The following is a 22022-nucleotide window of genomic DNA, read 5'->3' on the forward strand; positions in this document are numbered from 1 at the left end:
CCTTTTTTGAGCTAGTGCTTAACTCATTCCCAGTTGAATAATTATAAAAAGAGGTTCCGCTCTCCACACCAAAAAGAAAAGAAAAGAAAAAAAAAAAAAAAAAGCAATGCATCTAGAAAGAATATCTTAAAATTTCCTTTAAATTTTAACAAACAAGTATATACGTAAACAGCAAATTTAAAGTTAAAAAATGTGCAAACATGTAAAAGATTTAATTTTCGAACTAATCTACAATATCTTTTAAATTCAGATAGCATAAGTAAATCATTTAAAAAAAAAAAATTTTTTTTTAAATTTTTAGATTAATTTTATTTGCTAACTTGGTCAATTTATTTTCAAGGTTTGGTTTTGCACTTGATTTACTTATGCTATCTGAATTTAAATGATATTGTAGATTAGTTCGAAAATTAAATCTTTTATGTGTTTGCACATTTTTTAACTTTAAATTTGCTTTTCACGTATATACATGTTTGTTAAAATTTAAATTTCATTCCTTGCAGCAATGGCGCAAAGTATTAATTAAATTTGTATTTAAATTCAATTTATTCTTTTAAAATTTCGTTTACATTACGTTGCTAAAAATTTAAAGCTATTGATATAGCTTTAAATTATTGGCGAAAAGCAGCGTAATTAGGCGAAATTTTCTTGTGCATTAGATCGAAAACAAAATATTTTTTTTTTAATCATTTTTGTTGGTACATTTAACCGAAGACATATTTTTCTTCAGAAGACTTAGCAGGGAAAAAAAAAAAAAAATTTTAAAGAGTAGATTCTTTTTGTCTTGAACCTCATAATGCTTTTCTGGCTTTCAGAGAAGTCACCAATGAGAGTAGTGCAAAGAAGATGACATCATTATCCCTTCGACCAATCAGATGAGTTGTTTCAGTCACCGAACTCAAAAACGAGAGAACTTCACTGCCGGCATTAATTCAGATTCTCCCTGCCGACTCATTATAAGTCAATTCGGTGAGAAAAATATTCGAGAGCAGATCATCTGCCATATCTACCTGCTTGTTACTTGTATTAGGAACCACTAACTTTTGTCGAAATGGTGAGTATATGCTTGATTTTGATTCAAATTTACTTTATTTCTATAAGAGTTTTGATTAAAAGTACTCACATTTTTTTAATTGTAAATTTCTTAATTATTACAGATGCGCATTTTAAAATTCTCCATCTTGAAATTATTATTACTTTGAAAACTGAACATTAAAATATTCGAATATGAAGATTCGAAGGTTATAAAGTACTTGTTCACAAATTTTTCTACTATATACCCCGTATACAGAACGAAAATTAATATATGTGTGTATAATTTTATTTAAATAATTTTCTTTTTAGTATTTTGACATTTTTTTTTTATTTATGCCATTTCACTTTCAAGAAAGCAATAAACTAAAGAAACCTCCGAAGCAATCAAAGCTGAAAAAATTTTTATTTAGCTGAGTTTTATTTTCGTTTAACAGTAAAGTAATTTTATTAGTTCGGATCATCAAGCATTATTTTTTTATTTAACTTTTAAAAATTCCTTTTCAGGAGTTTTAGACTGTAAACTGGTGTTTTAGAAATATTTTTTCATTTTATTTTTAATAATACAGTAGAATATTGTGTCGGAATAGCAAAATTAAAATAATCATTTGACATCAGATAGCAATATTGAATATATTTTGAAAAAATCTGATTAATGTTGGCAATGAGTATTGCTTTCTAAAGACGTCAGCGTCTATTTTAAAAACTGTGTATGCAATTGTATTTTGCGAGCGTTTGCGTCATTACATTACGAATGTACGAATGTATCATGTTTTATAATTACGAGTGTACGAATATTTTGGTATGTTTGAATCTGGCAATTAAATCGGTCTATTGTTATTTTTCTCGAAGTATTACATTGATGTAAGAAGGTAGAAGCTAATAATTGTAAATGTATTTATTTTCTTAGTAACATTTTCTTTTCTTAATTTACTGTTTTGTAAGAAAATGGTATCTAATAACTTGCAAAATATGTATGTGTTAATATTCCTCAATCTGTGTTATCAGTAAGGCTGCTGATAACAAGCCGATAGTGGTTAAGTTTTAGAACAATTGAAAGTTTTGCATAAAATTTCGAAGGAGAACATTCAGAACCATTTTTATTAATAACAAGCAGATTATTATATGTATTTATAAAACATTACTCCCCCTGTGTTTAACGGTCAACTGTACTGATATACTTTACTTGCAGATGATGGTGAAGATTCAGCATCAATTATTTCATTGCATATTCGTAGACTTCAGAATATATACTTAAAATAGAGGAAATAATTGAAATTTTGCATAGTATATGGGGGGGGGAGTTTATTTTTCTTCTTTTGATTTAAAAAACAAGCTAGAATTAATATTTTATGCTTTAATGCTAATACATCTATTTTAATTTTTAAGAATTTTCGTGTAACAACCAGTTACTTTTCGAAGTTTGATTTTGTAATATGATAGCCTGTTTCTTTACTTTTTCATGGAGAAAATATAAAGTACTGTCAGCACCACTTCTGAACTTTTAATCGCTCATGCTTTTAAAATTCATTTTCTTATAATCATTATTATTTAGTTACTGTTTAAATTTTTTTCTTTCCTTTTTTACCGGAATTTCGTTACTGAAATTCGAGATAAAAAAAGTTAAAACATCATTCTATTTGCCATGCTAAAGAAAGGTTTTGAAATTCATCCCACATTTTAATTTGATGCTAATAGTCATTAAATTATTTATTTCTTTGCACTTAAAGCAAGTTAATTTTATTTATTTTCTACTATGAATGTCTAAATAAATTTTAAAATTTAATTGATTTGATTTTTGAATTATTTTGTATTATTTTATTTTACTTATATTGTTTAATTTGAAAATAAATTTAAAAAAATATATTATGCATGCAGCAGAATATCAAAAATATTATTTTAGGGAAATATGTAAATGTGTATCTGATTTTTAGCTCCGAAGAGTTATTATTAGCCTCGAAACACGATTTTGCGTTCTTTCACTTTTCATTCGAGATTGTTGCAATTCGGAAAAACATAAGATATTACTCTCTCATCTTTAATTTTCCTGTTAATAATTAACAAAAAGCAATAGAAGCATTCTTAAAATAATCGGTTTTTATTTTGTAATCGGATTGATTTTAATAAAAAAATAATAATTAAAAAAATCTGAAAGCTTTCAGATTTTGTATTACGCCCAAGAGGCGTTTTATTTAACGTTTTGTATGTTACCTATTCTTCGCACTTAAGCCATAAAATAAAATTCAACAGCAGTATCACAAAATAATTTTCTTAATCTTTAGAATTTCCGATACATAGTCTCGAGTGCGCTGGATATAATTTTCTTTTTTCTCGTACAGTGTTGCTATTGCACGCTTTAAAATTTTTGAGTTTGTTAATCAAAAATTCGTCGAAGTTTAGATAATAAGACAATTTCCAAATTTGGGCTTCCAGATGCCCAAATTTGGATTCGAGTGGGGGACTACGTAATTCAAAGTTTGATGTCTCTAAATACAGTTTTTTGTTCACAGTGCGAGAAACATACATTGATTCATGCAGATTCTTCATTATTTAATTTCTTTAAATGTAATGTAGGGCTCTAATACTTGATGGCAACAATCTGAAAAGTGAAACACCGTTTATAGTCAACCAACGCAAAATGTCAAAACGAAATAATAGCCCTTCTGAGCAAATTGCCCCTTTGGGCTAAAAATTGATTTAATTCATGATATATGTAAATAAAATCATTAAATATCTTAATAGAATTACATTACATATTCTTTCACGTTTTAAATATATATAATTTTTCTCGCGTTTGTCTAAGTGCATATTCATCTAATATCTTATAAAATGCTTCGCTTTTCCATCTGGGCCATGCCTATAAATAATCTCTACTGATAAACTATATCGATCTCTAAAAGAGCGCTTTATGGATAGTTAAAATCTGAATCCTTTCAGACAATTTTAAACCTTTTTTTTAGCTTTATTTATTTATTTTTCTTGGCAACATCATTCATTTCACTAAAATTCTTTCTATACTGTAGAAAAAGAAGGAATTATTTAAATTTATTTTAAAAAAAGATTCAGTTTATTCTTATATAATTTTTTTGGTTATGTCTATGGTATACTTTCCTATATTGAAAATATATTTAACTGTAGGGGGGGGAATATCACTTTTATGCTCCTTAAGAATATACTGCGATGAAAATAAAAATCCCTTTAACCCCCCCCCCCAAAAAAAAAAAAAAAAAACATGGAAAAGAAAGAAAAAAAGCTTTGATGAACGTGAACCACCATCGCTTGCCAAGAAAATCTCATCATATTATTATACTGTTATTTTGTTCTAGTTGAATATTTCTTAAAACCTCTTTTTGCCAAGCAAGGAAGAAGTTCTTTCACATGACCGTCGCTTTTAATTTACTATTTTAATATACTGCTTTTTCCCCCCTTAATACAGAATGCTTTATTTAGTTATTTACTTGTTATTTATGTCTGCTATCATTAGCGGTCAGACAGAGAACTGCGTAACTAACTTCCGTTTGTCGTTTTATTTTTCTTCTTTATCAGTTTTTATTTAGCAATTAAGTTGCAAATTCTCCTAAAACTAATTTACGCCGTCAAAATAACCGTCCTTGATCTTTAATCGGGATAATGTGCGTGTCTGGAGGACGTGATTTTTCGCTCGTATTTAACCTTCATCTTGATACAAAGACTCGTACTCTTTTCCTAGCACGCTTTTCTCCTACTAGCCACGATTTCGAGATGTTTTAGATGAAATATAAGCAAGTTTTAGTGCGAGAAGAATTGAGCTGTTGCCTCTGTGTGGGCAGTAGCTTTTCATTTTGGTTTGACCTGCTTCAATTTTATCGGACCAAAACTAAATTATTAATCATTTTGTTACAGTTACAGAAACTAGCATTTTAACAAGAATTCTTAAGTATGGTCAGAATCATAATCTATCAGATGGTAGCTTTTATAGTTAAGCCGTGGCAAATACTTTTTAATTAAAACAATAATAAACGCATATCCATTATATTTCTTATACTATACTCTTTTTCGACACATGGATTTTTCATTGCTTACGTACACAAGTCGTGGATCCTAGATTATCAGTCTAACACTCTGGCAGGCAAGGCCGTACGTATACGGCCTAGAATATTTTTCGTGACGCCTTTAAGAAAGTATATATTCGTGCATCTTGAAGAAATATGACCAAAAAATTAAGGCTGTACTTGAAAAGTATAGGTACATGTATAAGCAAAGGGCACACCAGGTGTTTACCAATAGGTGATTTAAGTGATGTCTACGTCTACTAATTATCCAGATACACAAAAACGCCCTTTAAGGCCCCGAGAGTAGCCACGGTTCTCCGCACCCTACGTTCAACTTACTGTGCACCACAGGCTATGAAAAGGACATAAATCCGAGTATAAGAGACCAAGGGCATTCGGGAATTAAAATCAAGAAAATAGCTCTTTCTCATGTTTTTTTTTTTTTTTTTTTAAATTTTGGCTGTTTTAGAGAAACTTTGTGCTAGTCAGGTACGTCACAAATTCTTTCGATTAATATGGTTTGTTGAAAGCATTGTTCCGCTGAGTCCATGATCTGCTAACAGGAAAAATAGGAGGTGGAGTTGGAGAGTTGCAGATCTGCCTAATTAAGTGTTTTAGAATGATCAGTGGTAGGAGAAACGACATACGATCTCTGAAACTATTTTCCTGTCATCAATGCCACGAAGGATGATTAATAATAAATAAGAGCAAACTATTGATTAAAATATAAGAGTGTTTACGTATTTATCCGTCAACCGGCCAACTACTGCAATTTAACGCCAAGTGTAGATGGCCATGTCCTTTAGAATTCCGCAGTAATGACTGGCTATTGTCGACCGCTGCCGGAATTTTCGTCAACCGTGGATTCGATAATACGTAAGTACCGGTTGAAAATGAGAATTTTCATACCTGTTAAATTACTTTTTTAATGAATACCTCTATGGTTTATGAGAGCACACTTTTGTGTCTGCTCTGTCATTGCAAATATTAACAATTTTGTTTACATGAAATGAGTGTTCAAGATTAGTAATTTTGAATTTGATATTATATTATAAAATTATTACTAATAAAAGAATAAATTACTATCGTAAGCCATCGATGTAGAACAAAATTGTTTTTATAAATAAATTTAAAAAACTTATAATTAATATTTTACAGCATCAAACCCCACAACCACGAACCATATCATAAATACTTTTATGCACCACAAAGAATGCCGTGTTACCATAAGTATTTTCCTATGCCAAGCCACACAGAACTCTCGTTTCTGAAGTATGTTCCCGTACCACAATACCACTACTTACCATGTTACCATAAACATTCATATCATTATAAATACGTAAATATATAAATATACAAAATGCGATCCATACTATAACATGCGGGACATTTCTAGAAGCAGTTACAGAACATAGACATTTTTTTTTTAAATTCTGTAAGTTAACTACTCCTAGTCTACGCTTGGTTTCCTGTTCATTTAAACGTCTGCACGTGATTTCCATTGCCGTTTCTAACGGTCATTAACAAATCGAATTGTTCTAGGGGAATTCAGCTTAGCTTTTAACCGAATATTGATTATTCTAATGCAATCCATTTTGGTCCGTTAGCTGCAGGCATACTTTCAAATCAAATAAATGATCCGAGTACGTAGATGCGTCCACTAGAGTTTGGTTACGTGAATGGTTATCCACATTAAAAAGAAAATATGCAATCCAATTCGGATTTATAGTTTATAATACTGAAGGTATAGTTTGAATTCAAATTTAGAGAAATATATGTTTCATGAATTAAGTTCTCAGATCTTTTTTCAAAAGCTCATCAGTGGTCATGCTGCAAAAATGCTGAACCCTGGTAGTTCGACCCGGGTTCAAATCCCGGTATATTAACTTAGACCTGAGGTGCATGGAAGTTTTCGTTTACTTTCTTTGTGTGTGAAGTGCCTAAGAACCAGTTATTACCTTAAAACGTCTTCCACAAAGTATCTCCACCCCAGGTACATACCTTTCGTGTGCTTTTTCATAAAGGTTACAAGGTTTTCTCTTCTCGACCAGAAATCTTTGAGCGTGGGAATTCACTGACTCAGAGCCTGCCGCAAAGCAACTACTGCTATGAGGAACTAATGTAATTGTCTCTTCGTTTCCCCACTTCTGTGAGTCAAGTGACATTAATGAACTCCAGTATTGGAAAGAGTATAACGTCGCTTGGCTACTGAGCTTGCTTTGTTACGATCTAATCTTCTGATGCATTTTCTGCGAAATTTTCCAAAGAGCCTGTTTACAAATTCATTGGCTTTTATGATGTCTGCTTCAGACAAGGTATATCATGATTGCCTGTTCTTCTAAAGATCACGATTTCTGCATTATTTTACAGCTAATTAACAAACTATTTAATTTTCAAAAGTTTAGTCGAAAAATTAATTAAGTTCCCCCATCTTTCTTTACGGAGGGGCATGAAATTGTTAGCAGGAGAAATGTGGTTTATGGTGTATGTTAAAAAACACTCATATTTGGTTGCATGTTATTCATTTTATCGAACTCATAACGTTCTTGTGTGTTCATTTTGTTCATTGGCGTTGTCACAATATAATTTACTAGTTAAAAGGTATGCCGTTTTAGTAAGATACGTTTCGTTTAAATGAAGTAAAACTGCATAGGAGAAGATATGTTACGTTTTGCCTTCTAAATGAATTTTCTAACTTGACGTGTTAAGTTACTTACGGATTGATTACATGGGCCTCATTTTTGTTCTCCCAAGGTCGGAGATAAAGAGTTTGTAATGAACAGCACAGAAGTACATAGTAGTTGGAAAAAAATATGGAAACACCCTGTAAAATGCATGTTTGAACTGACATGTTTATTCTTGGAAAAGGTGTTGTTGGCGCTGATGTATTTGCTCATTAACGCCACCTGTATAACATCTTCAATACATTGTCATTCGTTATATACATATCATTCTTTAGTTGTGAGTGTATCATGTCGGAGCTAAATGAATTGGAACGCGGGCAAATTGTTGGGGCTGGTATGGTAGGAGCTTCCGTAACCAAGGTAGCTGAATTATTTGGTATTTCAAAAGGCAGAGTATCTAAGATTTTTAATTCATACAGAGAAACCGAAAAGAAAAGATCTGTTAAATCGCAGTAAGGACAAAAATGTGTGCTGAGTGATCATGACAGATGATCATTGAAGGAAATTGGGTATAAGAGGTCTACAGCCGCAAAAGTGACTGCTGGACTGAATGTCGCACTCACAAACCCTGTTAGCACCAAAACAGTATGATGGGAGCTTCACAAGTAGAGTATATGTGAGTGATCTACAATTTAAAAGCCACACATCTGGGATCAGAATGCCTGCAAGAGGATAAAGTGGTGCCAAAGTCATAAAACCTGGACTGTAGATAAATAAAAGGCTGTCATTTGCTCGGGTGAGTCTCGCTTCGTACTGTTTCGGACTTTTGGGCGAGTTTACGTCCTCCGAGGCTGTTCTGGGCGTGTTACGTTAAGAACTCCTGTTCACTCAGCTCATATCGTGCAGGACTGGTTTTCTGATCATAAGGGGGAACTTTCACATCTACCATGGCAACTACAGTCACCAGATATCAATATTCTCGAGCTTTTATAAGTTATTTTGGAAAGAAATCTGCCTAAGCGCCATTCACCACCATCATCGTTAACTGAACTTGCCAACATTTTAGAGGAAGAATGGTACAAGATTCCCATGCAAAGCATACAAGACCTCTTTTTATCCATTCCGAGATATTGCAAGCTGTTTTAAAAGCCAACGGTTTTAAAAATATCGGTATTGATTTCACTTTGCAATTGCAGTTTCAGTTTCATTATAATTGTTAAGTTATCAGTTTTTGCCGTAACAGTTGCGAAAAACAGTTGCCAGTTCATTGATTATAACCGACTAGGCTTTTCGAAGCTTGTAATACGCGTACAAAATTTAGAATAAAGAAAAATGTATTTAATTAAAATTATTAGGAGGAATGCAATTTAAAAAGTATAAAAATAAACAAAAGAAAAATTACGCATATAATTAACAAAAGTATTTATTAAGTTTAATGTTTACTGCTACTTCTTTTTTATTCAGTTATTATTGTTAATTAAAACAAATTAATAAAGTTGGATTTAGTTCCAACGAAATGACTCAGTTAAATTTTATGCTTATGCTGCTAACTGTTTGTTAAATTTCTTCATATATTTATTGTATTTAATTGATTTTGAAAAAGGGTATTTGAACACTGTCATCTTCTTAACTCAAATTCAGACCTTTAAATCGCCATTTTACTTGATCTTTTAGATCTTGAGCTTCGATAACTAGTGTGTCTTTGAGAAAAATAATACTTTTCAAAACGGAAGCTGACATTTTTCGAAAGAGCTGTGAATGGCTAAATTGTTTTCGAATTCAGAAAGAGGAAAGAAAAGTGGGTTCAAAAGCGGATGTTGTAGCTTTTGAGGCGTATTATTTTAATGTGCCTGAAACGTTTTTGTTCGCGATCTTCTTCTTCTTCTTTTTTTTTTTTTTTCTTTTTTTTCGAAATCTAATACTTTGACGTCCACTTTATTTTTTTATTACTGCGAAACCTCTAATGTGAACATTCGATGCATTTTACATTAGATTTTTAAAAAGGATTTGACACTGTACATACTTTGAATAGGGCATATCTTCAAGAATTTTGTAGGGTTCCCTTATTGTAACTAGAAATTAAAGTCCTACAGACTCTGACAAGTAGGGAGTTATCCCTATGTGTTAACAATTCACAAAATACAGAAAATTTCAATAACCTTGAACATAAAGGCAAAACTTTTGTTGCAGACGAAATTTCCATCACTTGAGAATACTTTATTAACAGAACAGTCAATTAAATTCAAACGTCGATAATGTAGTCTAAGACTACACATTAAATAGAATTAACTACCTCAGATATTTAATCGGAACGTTATTTAAAACGGCTACCGAGAACGCTGACGCCGAAATATCATTTTTAAGCAGAGCTGCTGAAAATGCTAACAACAAGAAGGGAGATCCAGAAACTCTCTAACTAAAGGATTAAAACCCACATCTTAAATGCACACAGAGTTAACTTGCATTCTGGTGAGGAATACCATATAACTGGTTTATTAACATAAGCTAGTTTATAACTATCTGCGAAATAATTTTGTTTGAGATTTTTGCGAAATAACTATGTAAGGTTAAACCTAATTAGCAATTAAATTGCACTTGTTTTAGACGAGTTTTCGTCTTCGTATGCATTAGAATTCTAAAACACAGACAAATCAACAGCGCCCGAGTGGTAAGACTGCTAAACACTGGTAGTTTGACCTAGATTCAAGTCTCGGAGAACAAGCTGGCAGCATGGGAGTTTTGTGGTTTTTCTTCATGTTCAATGGTAATATGAACCCTTTAAAAGTCCTCATGAAGATGTCCATGGGCCTTCATGCCCTTCAAAAGTCCTCTATGAAGATATTTATTCCATTACGTAGGTAACCTTCACTTTGCGGGAATCCAAATAATCCAATTCAGTCATAAAAGCACAGATAAGAAGTAAAATTCAGCTAAAATTTTTATTGAAAGTTACGCCTTGTAATACAACTAAAATTTAACAAAAGCTAGTCACCACTAATTTTGGGGGAGTGTTAAAAAAAATCAAAGATTCAAGTGTTTCAAATATGTAAAAACACAGTAGATAACTTCAATATCTACTGTATTCGATTATTTTAAAAAAGTTAATTCAAGGCCATTTCGTCTTTCTCTAAACTATGACTCATAACCATGGCACCGACTGCTGCTAATGAAAGATCGAATCCTCTAAAAATTTGCTAAAATCTCCTAATTTCTTCCGTACGATCTGGAAGTGTGCATTTTACAGAAACAGATTTATAACCGTGTTCCACTTATTGCGGCTTTTTGTACAACATGCTACAAATTCAGGATCTCTCACAAAAATCAGATCGGCACACAGTTGGACGTCTCAGAAAACAATCCGCTTTTTGACGAGTTGCTATAGCTCTACAACGTCGCTTTTATTCAACCTAACTGCAATCTGGTGAAGGCTAATGGAAGAAATAAAAGGTACGAGAGAGCATTAACATAAAAACATAAAAGTAACGTGTTAGCTAAAATAAACAAACAAACAAACAAACAAACAAACAAAAAAAAACACTTTTCTCTGATACTAAAAGTTAAAGAAAACTTTTAAAAAAATGCGTATTATGAATTACCATTCAACACTTTCAGTATTATCACTTCAAGATACGTACTATATAAGAATTTCAATTACTTTATGTCTGTAGAGGTATTATATACTAGAGCAACAGAAAAGGGAGATAAAAATATCTGACCATGTCATTGGCATTCCAAGTGAGTTTTAGATTGTGCACGTAATTCTTTGTGGAAAAGAGTGTTCTAAATTGAAATGAAAGCACAGTTTCTAGCATGATACATCTGGAAAATCATACAGTGTGCAGAAAAAAATCTCCTTCATTCTTTGCGTATATAGCCTAAAAATAAGGCTCAGATAAATTTTAGATATATATTCAAATTAGGCTCAGATAGCCTAAAAATGGGCATACACATAAGTATGAAATAAAATGCAAAACGTGTATTTGTATCGGTAGAATATCTCAGTATATATAAATTAATCTACGGATACGTTGAAGAAAATGCCCAGCAAAATAGTATTTTCAAAATAAGCGTGGTCATATAAAAAAAAAAATAAATAAATAAAAAAAAAAACTTCCCCGATAAACTCTTAGCGGGGAATAATAAATGTCGATAATACTTGAAATCTAGCTATTTCCAGACCAGAAATACATTTATGAGTATCTCGAAATTATGTTTTAAATTACACTAAGAAAAGAAAGTGCACAGTGTATGAACTCTTCCGTGTGAAGAAATTAATAGCCGCTACCATTCCGACACTACTGCTTTTCATTTTGGTATTATACAAAAAAAAAAAAAAAAAAACTGAGTCATATGGCAGAAAGTCATGCACCATATCACAGCACTCCTCAAGAATATTTGGAATTATGTATTTTTTTGCTCGCTTGTGACAGTTTATATAAAACTGTCACAAGTTCATGTGACGTACTTTTCAGACCACGGGGCTGGTCTTGTGACAGTTTATATAAAACTGTCACAAGACCAGTCCCGTGGTCTGAAAAGTACGTCACATGAAGAAAGCTTCACCGTGAAAGAAACATAGGCAGAAAGAAAGATATACAGGCTTACAAGGCATAGGATCGACGTTACGTAAAATCAAATCGACGTTACGTATTTTACGTTACGTAAAATCACTTGATACGGGATCAGTACTACACGGAATCCATATTGCATAGTATCGACACTGCATAGAATCAGCACTGCGTAGGATCGACACTGCATAGAATCAGCACTGCTTAGGATCGACACTGCACAGAATCCATGCTGCATAGTATCAGCATTACGTAGAATGAACACTGCACAGGAACGACATGACACGACATGATGTATGATTGGCACTGCACAGGCTTAACTCTATGCAGAATCTACACTGTGTAGTGTAAACATGTCGTAGAATAAGATGTGTATCTTCACAGTGTATGATTCTACATAGAATCTATATCGCATAGTATCGACACGGCGTAGAATCGATACTGGCATTGAATCGTCATTAATTAAAAGTGATACAATTTTTATTTTTGATAATGATCGAATAATGAATGCCATATTTGCCACTTGTCCAGAGTCGTCATAAGTACAAACTCGACACTTCGTCAGATAGATCCTGGTATAAGACCGATCTATCGTAAAATCTACAAGGCAAAACAGGATAAGAATTATGGACATGGGACTGCAAAATTGTGTTGTATGATAATATAGGTATTGTCCCGCGCTGCTACTGATTAGACTAGCACCTTAGGAGGTCTTCACGCTACATTTCAAACATTTTGTATACACTTATTACTCATGTTGATATACATATACTAAGCCAAGTACTTTGTTTCGAGATAGTTATTGCGCAGGTATATCTTTGCCACGTTCCGAAAGCTGCTTAAAAATTTTGTTCAAGTTATGATGAAATTTTGGAGTATCATCAGCATAGGATCAACATAATGTATTACACATTGGTATACCACCGATAATGACATAAGATAGACACCGGCGCGCAATCGGAAATTACACACTTAGACAGTAATTATGAAAGCTTTATAATCACGAGGTTATATTGTTACTGTTTAGGGTACCTGCGTAGAATAAACATCAGATTAGAACTGACATCGGTTTTTGAACTGCTGTATCAATCGAATACCAGCAGAGAGGTTGTGCATTTTGCATGTTCGCATCATTATTTGCCAATGATCCGCGCAATGAAAAGATTCAATTTTGACTTGATTGTATGAGAAAGTTATTCATTCTAAGCCTACCATAAACCAAAAGATATCCCTTTTATCTAAACATCCCTTTTACTCGAATGATATGTCTTTTGCCTAAAAGCTGTCTTTTTGATATGAGTTCCCAGGAGATTCCTTCTTGGTCGATAGGCAGTTTTTACAACTCTACATGTAGAATCATAGAGAGTAGCTCCAAAATAACTTTGCCAATATTATAAAAGCTAAACAAGTGAAGAAGAGTAATTTCGAATATTAAGACAATGTCCTGCATTTAGTTTTGTGGAGCAGTAATTGTAAAGACTATTTACTAAGTTTTTCGGTGATGGGAAAAGTCAAATATGTCGCTTTATTGTTAATTTGCTTGCTTTCAGTTTTTTCTATGATTTGACTCCCGAACTCAAAAGATAAAAAGGAAATTCTAGTAAAATAATTGGGAGACTCAAAAAGAAAAGAAAGAAGTGGAGTAATTAAGAAATATTACAATTCTTCATCAGAAAGCAAGCCGCAGTTTTTCATAATGTACCACTTTTCTGAATTTATTTTTGAATGAATTTTGAAAGATTTAAATTTAAATTTTGACAAATAAAAAATGATATAAACCAAAATTTAAGATTAAAAACAAAAACTTAAAATCCATACCAGAAATTATTCTGTCCCCAAACAGGAAGTGAGAGAAGAATGGCACTTTATTAAAAGTCCCCGTTGTTGATTTTAAAACGAGATACACAACCTGGAATGAATATACAAATCAGCTGTAGAAAATTTTAAATACTGGTAATATTTTAAAGCCGGCTAAAATTAAAATTTTTAAAAAGGTATTTTGTATCCCCTCCCCCCCACAAAAAACATGCTGTGGTTACACTGCATAAAGAAAAATCGAGATTCGAGTACATAAACAATATTGTTGCGTTTCTACGGGTTCGTGGATTTGGAGTGATTAACGACAGCACTTGATGGAGAATGAAAACACAATTTATTAGCCAGTATTACTCAGGACAGCTACAAAAACACGTTTACAGTCGTCGAAAACTACGACAAACACGCTGAAACAATCAGTCACACAGCCTTCAGGCTATCAGTCTATAACAGTAAAGACAGCTTCGAAGCACTAGAGTACAGTTCCCGAATCGTTTCGGTCGTTTTCGGAATTCAACGTACTCTCGAGACTCTCCACGCTACAACTCGCGATGTACTCTACAATATCCTAGATCAGCGGTCGTCAACCCTTAGAACTTCACGGACTACTACATATATAATTTTATATTTGGCGGACCACTAATATGAATTAAAAAATGGTAAATACATTTATACAATAATGATGAGCAAACTACACATATTTCGTTCACATTGAAAAATGACATGAAAATTACAAAAATCTTACCTTCTTGTACAGAAAGCTTCACATTTCTATATTACTGAAAAGGAACTTCACGACATGCAAGAACAAGTCGGCAAACTCAATATCAATAAACTGATAGTGTTATGCCGCCATTTTTTAATTATTGTAAACATAATAATCATCGCTTATTCAGCAATGGCGGCATCGATCAACAGTTAGACAAAACAAAAACGGAACAAAAATGGAATTATAAACAAGAATGCAGATGGTTCCCGTAAAAATCCATCAAGTTGCCTATTGACACAGAGAAAAACTGTGTTGTTAACGGCTATAATAGCATATGTTTGTAATTCAAAAGGAAAGAGAATTCCAGTTCGCGCTAGTATTGATAATATTGATTAGCATATCCATGGATGCCAACTCTCACTTTCAGATGTCGCTAGATACGTCTGCAAAAGTAGCTAAAAAGTCGCTAAATTCATAAGGAATTTCACTAAAAGTAGCAGCTAAAATTTAAAAAAAAAGTAAAATCCATATTCTATAATAGGTTTTGTTAATCGTCATTTTTTAAACAGAATCTTCATGAAAACATAAATAATTTCCCAACTTTTCTGCGGGCCAACAAAAAGTTATCATGGACCACCGGTTGGCAACCGCTGCTCTAGATAGCCTCAACGATGCACACTCACGATTAACTGACGATCAGCTACTATCCCGTATACAGGCAGGGTTTATATAGCTTTCGGCCAGCCTTCGAGAACATTCTGGATCAAACATGCGAGAATTCGTTCCAGAATGCTTCTCGCTCCGTCTTTGGCGTATTGCGAATTTTGTTGCCAAATGTCGCCAATTGGGCGATTTCGGGCCAAATATGGCAACCCTCTTTTCCTTTGCCATTTTCTGGCAACCCTAAAACCACCTTGCGGAGAAGCTATCTTACCGCAACTGGACATTTCGTAACAATATTTTACAGTCACCTAAAATAGTTATTATAAAACAGAAAAAATATACATGATTTTAATGAATCTAGTTAGTGAACTTGCATAAAAATACTTAATATTTCTAGTTATACATCTCCTGATTCAAATGCACTTTTATTTAAATCAATCAGATTAAAATGTTAAAAAAATATGCTTAAGAACTGTTGCGTTTATTACTTTTAAGTCGCTTGATTTGTTAATCAATAGCAGACAGAATAAATTTTAAAGTTAAACATCTTACTACTTATTGAGAGAACACGCTAGCGCTTGGAACACGTAGTAAAAAAAATAATTTCAGGCAGTGGTAACACATTGCTTTTAAATAGTCAATTGTACGCATTGGATAGGAATGGTGCAGCCACTAGGTGCCTGTGCCCCAAGATTAGAATAAATGGAGTAAGCCTCCTCCATATGTTCCGTGCAGTGAAAATGAAGCCATGAAATGTCAGAGTATAACGTCACGACTCATCACGACCACTGCCATAAGCGGACTTCTGGTTGGTTTTATTTACAATCTAATCGGTGTTGTCTACGTGTTAGCTATTCATCACTGAGAGTTTATAAGTCTCCCGTTCTAATTTGAATAGTTAACATAAATGATTTCCTACTTAGTATATAGAAACATCCCAACGATTGCAAATAACTGTTTGAAACTTAATAAAATCTAGGTATATGAAAATGTGTAAATGGTAATTACGGAGCAATAGTAAACATGGTAAAACCTCAACGACCAGTGGAAGTTTCAGTCGTATTTTATGCAAATTTTGAAGACACTTTTCTGAACCTGTGGACTTTGATATTTGCTCTCAAAGTCAGTGTAATTTTATTAAGCAATGTGTTTCGTAGTCTTATCCGTATGCTGTATGGCGCCCATGGTAAGTCATGATATTCCGTTGTTCACATTTCCCTGACTTATGTTTTTGTGACGTCATACTTACTCCATCTATTCTAACTTCCTTGCTTTGCTAGGCACTATCCCAATCGCATAATTTGTTTTTTGAATCATATCAATTCAAAGAATGCCCATCATGGCAAGTCCTTGAGTACAAAAAATAAGAAATGTCACAAATTTACATTTTGATATAGTTCGATCTTGGCAAATGCAAACTTAGCCTTCGAGCATTCTGCCAAAACACTTTGAATCGTCCAAAAGGGGTGTTAATTTGTAGAGTCATTAGGATTTTTGGAAAAGCCAGAGAAATGAAAAATTAGCAATCGCCTTCGCCAGGAATCGAACCACGGACCTCTGAAATACCGGCTCAGTGTGCTGACCAGTTCACTACGAAGGCACGCTAGGAAAGCGGGAGAAATACCTTACATACTTCCCCTTTTAAAGGGCGACTGGGGTTTTTAGGGGATCCACGCCAAATCCTGGGTGAGGAGAATCATCATCAAACGCCTGTTTAGTTCGGGCGCCACTGTAGAGATATTAGGCACTTTTTTGTAGCAGGCAAGATGAAAAATGAGCAATCGCCTTAACCGGGAATCGAACCGCGGACCTCTGAAATACCGGCTCAGTATGTTGACCACTACACCACGAAGGCACGCTAGGAAGGCGGGGAGAAATACCTTACAAATTTATGCCGCAGGATGAGGGAGGTCACATGAGAGTTTGCTCTTCGCTTGGAAGAGGGAATTTATTATTGAAGGAAGAATAGCCCTAGGACATCGACTGATCTTGTCGCAAGATGTCTTTTGCGATACGCATTGATTTGCAACCCTAGCAACCAAAAATTTTGAAAATTTTTGTTTTATAACATATTAATGTTACGTGAATAGTGCATATTTTTTCATTGTTTACTTATAAAGATCACTAAAAATAAGGGAATTGTTTTATTTTTTCAGCGGAATTATTATTATTATTATTATTATTATTATTATTATTATTATTTAGCTTAAAAAAAGTCAACAGGTTTCATCCTGTTTAAGCAGGGTCTTCTCTATTGCAATGTTGTGATCTTTAATACAAGAATTTGTTTCCCTCTTTTTTCTTAAAATAAAAATCTCCCCCAAGACCCAAATATGTTTAATAATGCACATACACTTTAGCGCAAAAATAAAAAAGAAGTACAAAATTATTTAGTATAGTATAATGTTTATAATTAATGAACTAACTAATAATTATATATTCTCGTAAAATTAATATAACTAATTTTTTTTCAGTGTGCATTAATGTAAATACATTTTAGCTCAAAGATAAAAAAGGTACACAATAATTATAAAATATAGTATAATTAGAGTAATTATTATTTAAAGTTATTATTATCTATTATAATAATTATTATATTCGAATTCATCGTAATGATAACATAATAAAAATTAAACAATAAAATATAATAATTTGGGAGTTATAATAACAATAATTTTTCAAAAATAGTTACTTATTACACTTGATCATAAAATTATGTTGCTAGAGCAGAATTAAGTTTTGAAAATAGTTGTATTTTTACCAATATATGTAAATAAATAAATACATAAATTAAACACAGTGCAACCAAACAGTTAATTACAAATGATGATCAGCATATTATCTTAGAATATTTAAAAGTAATTTTCTGCCCCATTATGTCTGTGATCTTTGACTTCGTACTTTGAAGGCAGTGAAACAGAGGGAAAGAAAGGAAATATCTCCCTGCTGGCACGATTTCATGCTCATCCACCCTATTTCGCAAATAAACGTTCCGAATGGTGTATGCATGTTTGTACTCGCGGCTGGCGCTAGTAGACGTTAAGTAATAAAAAACAAGTAAAACAGCTAACAATTGCAGCCCTTAGACCTTATTTACGAGTACATTAAAAGGATCGCCATGGAACATTTTATATTACGAGCAACATACATATTATAGTCATAGTTGCTAATACAATTCATTATAAATAAAGGAAGGAAGATTTTCAGGTAATTTCTTGGTGAAATACCCGATTTTGTTCATTAAAATTCAAAAATAAATGTCTTATATTTTGCCGAGTGGCAACAGTCTGGCACGCTGAAGGTAAAATATTTTATTTCGAACAGTATTGCCGTAGTTCGTTTTTAAATCGCTGAGACTTGTTAATCAAAAATTTATTAAATTCGTACAAAGTATGAAAGAAATAGCTGAGACAAAGACTCGAAATCCAAAATTCGGGTTTCGAAATGAAATATGATAGGGCAGAGGACTAAACGTATTCAAAAGTTGTAGGCTCTAGGTATCGTATATTTTCCCACAATGCGAGGAACACACATCATACATACAGATTGTTCCTTATTTAATTATAGAGATTATGTAATTTATACTTAAAAAAAAAGATGAATGGAAAAATAAATCCCTTGACTTGCCTTACAATAGATACGTATGTGGATATATGGAGGGAAAAAATTAGTTTTTTTTTTCTACTATCCGGAGGAGCTATCTTAGTTATTCTGGATAATTTGCAAAGTATCCATTAAAGGAGATTATTTTATGACATTCTTTTGTTTTAAGGATGTCATTTTGTATCTCCCAAATACATCCCATTTCTCAGTCAGACTGACACAAAACAGCTGTTGTCATGGTCTGAAATGTAATTTTTTTTTTTTTTTTTTAAATTCTCATGCACTGCTCTTCGCATTCAACCTTTGTCTAGCATGACCCAGTTTATATGAGTTTCTATTTCACTTGGAGACCATCGATTTCTGACCACTGAAGAAGTAACATGAATTGTTTGATTAAATTTTGTCCTATTCTTTTATTACTCTTCGTCGTCAAACTTTCCGAGGAGAAAAATAAAAGATTCGTGTTACAGATACTGCCATTCTTCGTATCTAAAGAAGTTGTTTGTCTACGACAGATATTCCAAGAAACTGAAAATGGTTTTCAATGTTTTAATAGCCGTAATGGAATGTATTGGTTTTCGAAGAACAAAGGAAGAAAATGGAGTCCTCTTTTTTTTCCCTTCGCCAAGAAGTTATTTAGATGTCACTTTAAAAGACAAGAAATAACTAAGGATTCCAATGAAGAATGATTTTCGCAAAAATTAAGGATTTAAATGACGTAATTAATTAAAATTAATTTAAAATTTGAACCGTGGCAAATATTAAATGGGAGATAGATGTAGCATTATGACACCAGGTGCAAAAAGCACTACCCCTATTGAATAATGTTCTCTTAGAACGTTTACCGTAAAATAACTTAATTGAATTTAAGTTATTCTTTACTAGGTTTCAGCTTGAAGGCAAATATTAAATATGATAAGTTATTAATGCACTTTATTCACAAATATAATCCAAGCACTTTATTCTGGAAAATTTATTTTTTTCATTTATTTATTTATTAACTAGCGGAGTAAGCCTAAAATAGGTAGCAGCCTAAAATAGGAATTATAAAAAAGAAGAAAAAATATGGTATGATTTTAATGTGTCCAGCTAGTTTCATTTCATAAAATATTTAATATTTCTAAATAGACATCTCATGGTTTAAATGAATTTTTATTCAAATCAGATTTAAAGTAGAAAAAATAAGAACTCAGTTTATTGTTTTCAAATCTCTTGATTTTATTACGTAATAATTAAAATTAAAGTTTAATGATTGTTTAACAGATTAAATTTGAAAGTTAAATATCTTACGCTTTTCCAAATGTCAACGCGTTGCCCCTTGAAAGATAGACGTATTTTGTTTCAAGCAATGGCTACAGTTTGCTTTTAAATAGCTAAATTTGTTGATTAACACAGAAAGATAAATATTTTGCATTTTGCCAAATGGCGGCAGTTTGGCGTGCTGGAGATGAAAACGTTTTATTTATTACAGTGTTGCCACTAGCCGCTTTTAAATCGTCGAATTTGCTTAAAATCGTACAAATCAAGTTCATTCAAAATATGAAGAAAAAAAAATAATACCGAAATTCAAAATTCTGACTTATACTACTCTTCTGATCCCAAATTCTGAGGTATACATGTTCGGGTGGAGAATCACGTGTTTTCAAAACTGGTAACTCTATGTGTCATCGTTTCTCCTCAATGCGAGGAATATACATACATACATACATACATACAGCTTCTTCTTATTTAGTAGTAAAGTTGGATAGTTATTCGATTTCTAATGGTAAGAAAAAAAAAAAAGAAAAAAAAAAGAGAGTTGTGTCAAATAAATAATTCAGTAAATCTATATCTAAATAGTACCTAGAAGATTAAAAAAAATGAATTAATTATAAAATTAGGCAAAATGATAAGCTTGCATTTTTCGTAGATTTTAATTAAGACTTTATCGATTTCGAGTGCGAACAAATAAAAGTCTGTGTTGATGAGGTGCAAAGAAATCTGCAATCGAGAGCAAAGAAAATGAAATTTTGGCAGATTTCTTTGCTTCCGATGAAAAGAGACCTGTACCTGTTTGCCCTCGACCTCTCTCTTAATTGCATTAATATTATTCTAAAGATACAAGAAGACTGAAATTTTGAATTGTATTGCCTTTAATAATGATTTCTCTTAAATCAAAGACAGGTAATCAGATTACAGGTTTAACTAAACATCTTTAAACTAATGATTGTTTAAAAAAAATTCTCCATGCATTTTAAAGGAATGAATGTCGTACGGGTCTTTCTTCTCCAAGAGAAAAATAATTTTACCTGAAGTCAGTTACTTAAATAGATGAAAACATAAATAAACTAAAAAAATACTTAAAGAATTAACAAAGCGAAACGATCAAAGGTTTATTAATTTCGCTTTTGCTTGCCTTCATTTTTTTATTCTTCTTAAGTTAGAATCTCATTTATTACGATTACTTCACAGGAATGGATATGACTTTAATCAAAGATACTTAGGTTAAAACAAACATCCGGATGTTTATATCGACTTAAAAATGTTTAAAAATAACATTTTTCTTACCAATGTTATGTGAAAAAATAAGCATTATTGTTTTGTGAAAAGAAGTTTAACAATCGTTTAATAATTTTGTAAAGAATGCCTTATCCGAAGCTGCTTTAGTTCAGATAAATAGGTTTATTTGAGTGTCCTTACAGCTTATTCGAATTCAGTTAACCATTTTAAACCCCAAGATAAAATATTCGTTATTTGTATATGAGTTTACTCAGGAATTGAAGGATTATAAATTAAGAAACGTCATTCGAGTAAGAATTTCCTCAAATTTACGTGTATAATAATCTAGGCAGAATATCGTGATCTCAAAGCATAAATTTGATTCGATATACACGACTCAAGTTCTTTTCTAAATACTCTTATCCCCCCTTTTCGTTTTCGCTAATGTATTGGCATTCGAAAAACCTGTTGCCAGACACAATCCTGGCTCAGCAGTGCGTGC

General features: G+C 32.3%; 1 protein-coding gene across 1 annotated transcript in view; it reads left to right on the forward strand.

Moving 5' to 3' along the window:
• Positions 1–896: 896 nt before the first annotated feature.
• The window catches only part of LOC118203592 (tubulin alpha-1A chain), an 80963-nt gene continuing 59837 nt past the window's right edge, over positions 897–22022 (forward strand). Inside the window, exon 1 of the mRNA XM_085819395.1 lies at positions 897–1051. Within this exon, the coding sequence (XP_085675521.1) occupies positions 1049–1051 (3 nt within the window). The 5' untranslated portion in view covers positions 897–1048. The remainder of the gene's footprint in view (positions 1052–22022) is intronic.

The sequence above is a fragment of the Stegodyphus dumicola genome, chromosome 1, assembly GCF_044657685.1.
Source record: "Stegodyphus dumicola isolate Sdum_Otavi_A_Nest chromosome 1, ASM4465768v1".
NCBI lineage: Eukaryota > Metazoa > Arthropoda > Arachnida > Araneae > Eresidae > Stegodyphus > Stegodyphus dumicola.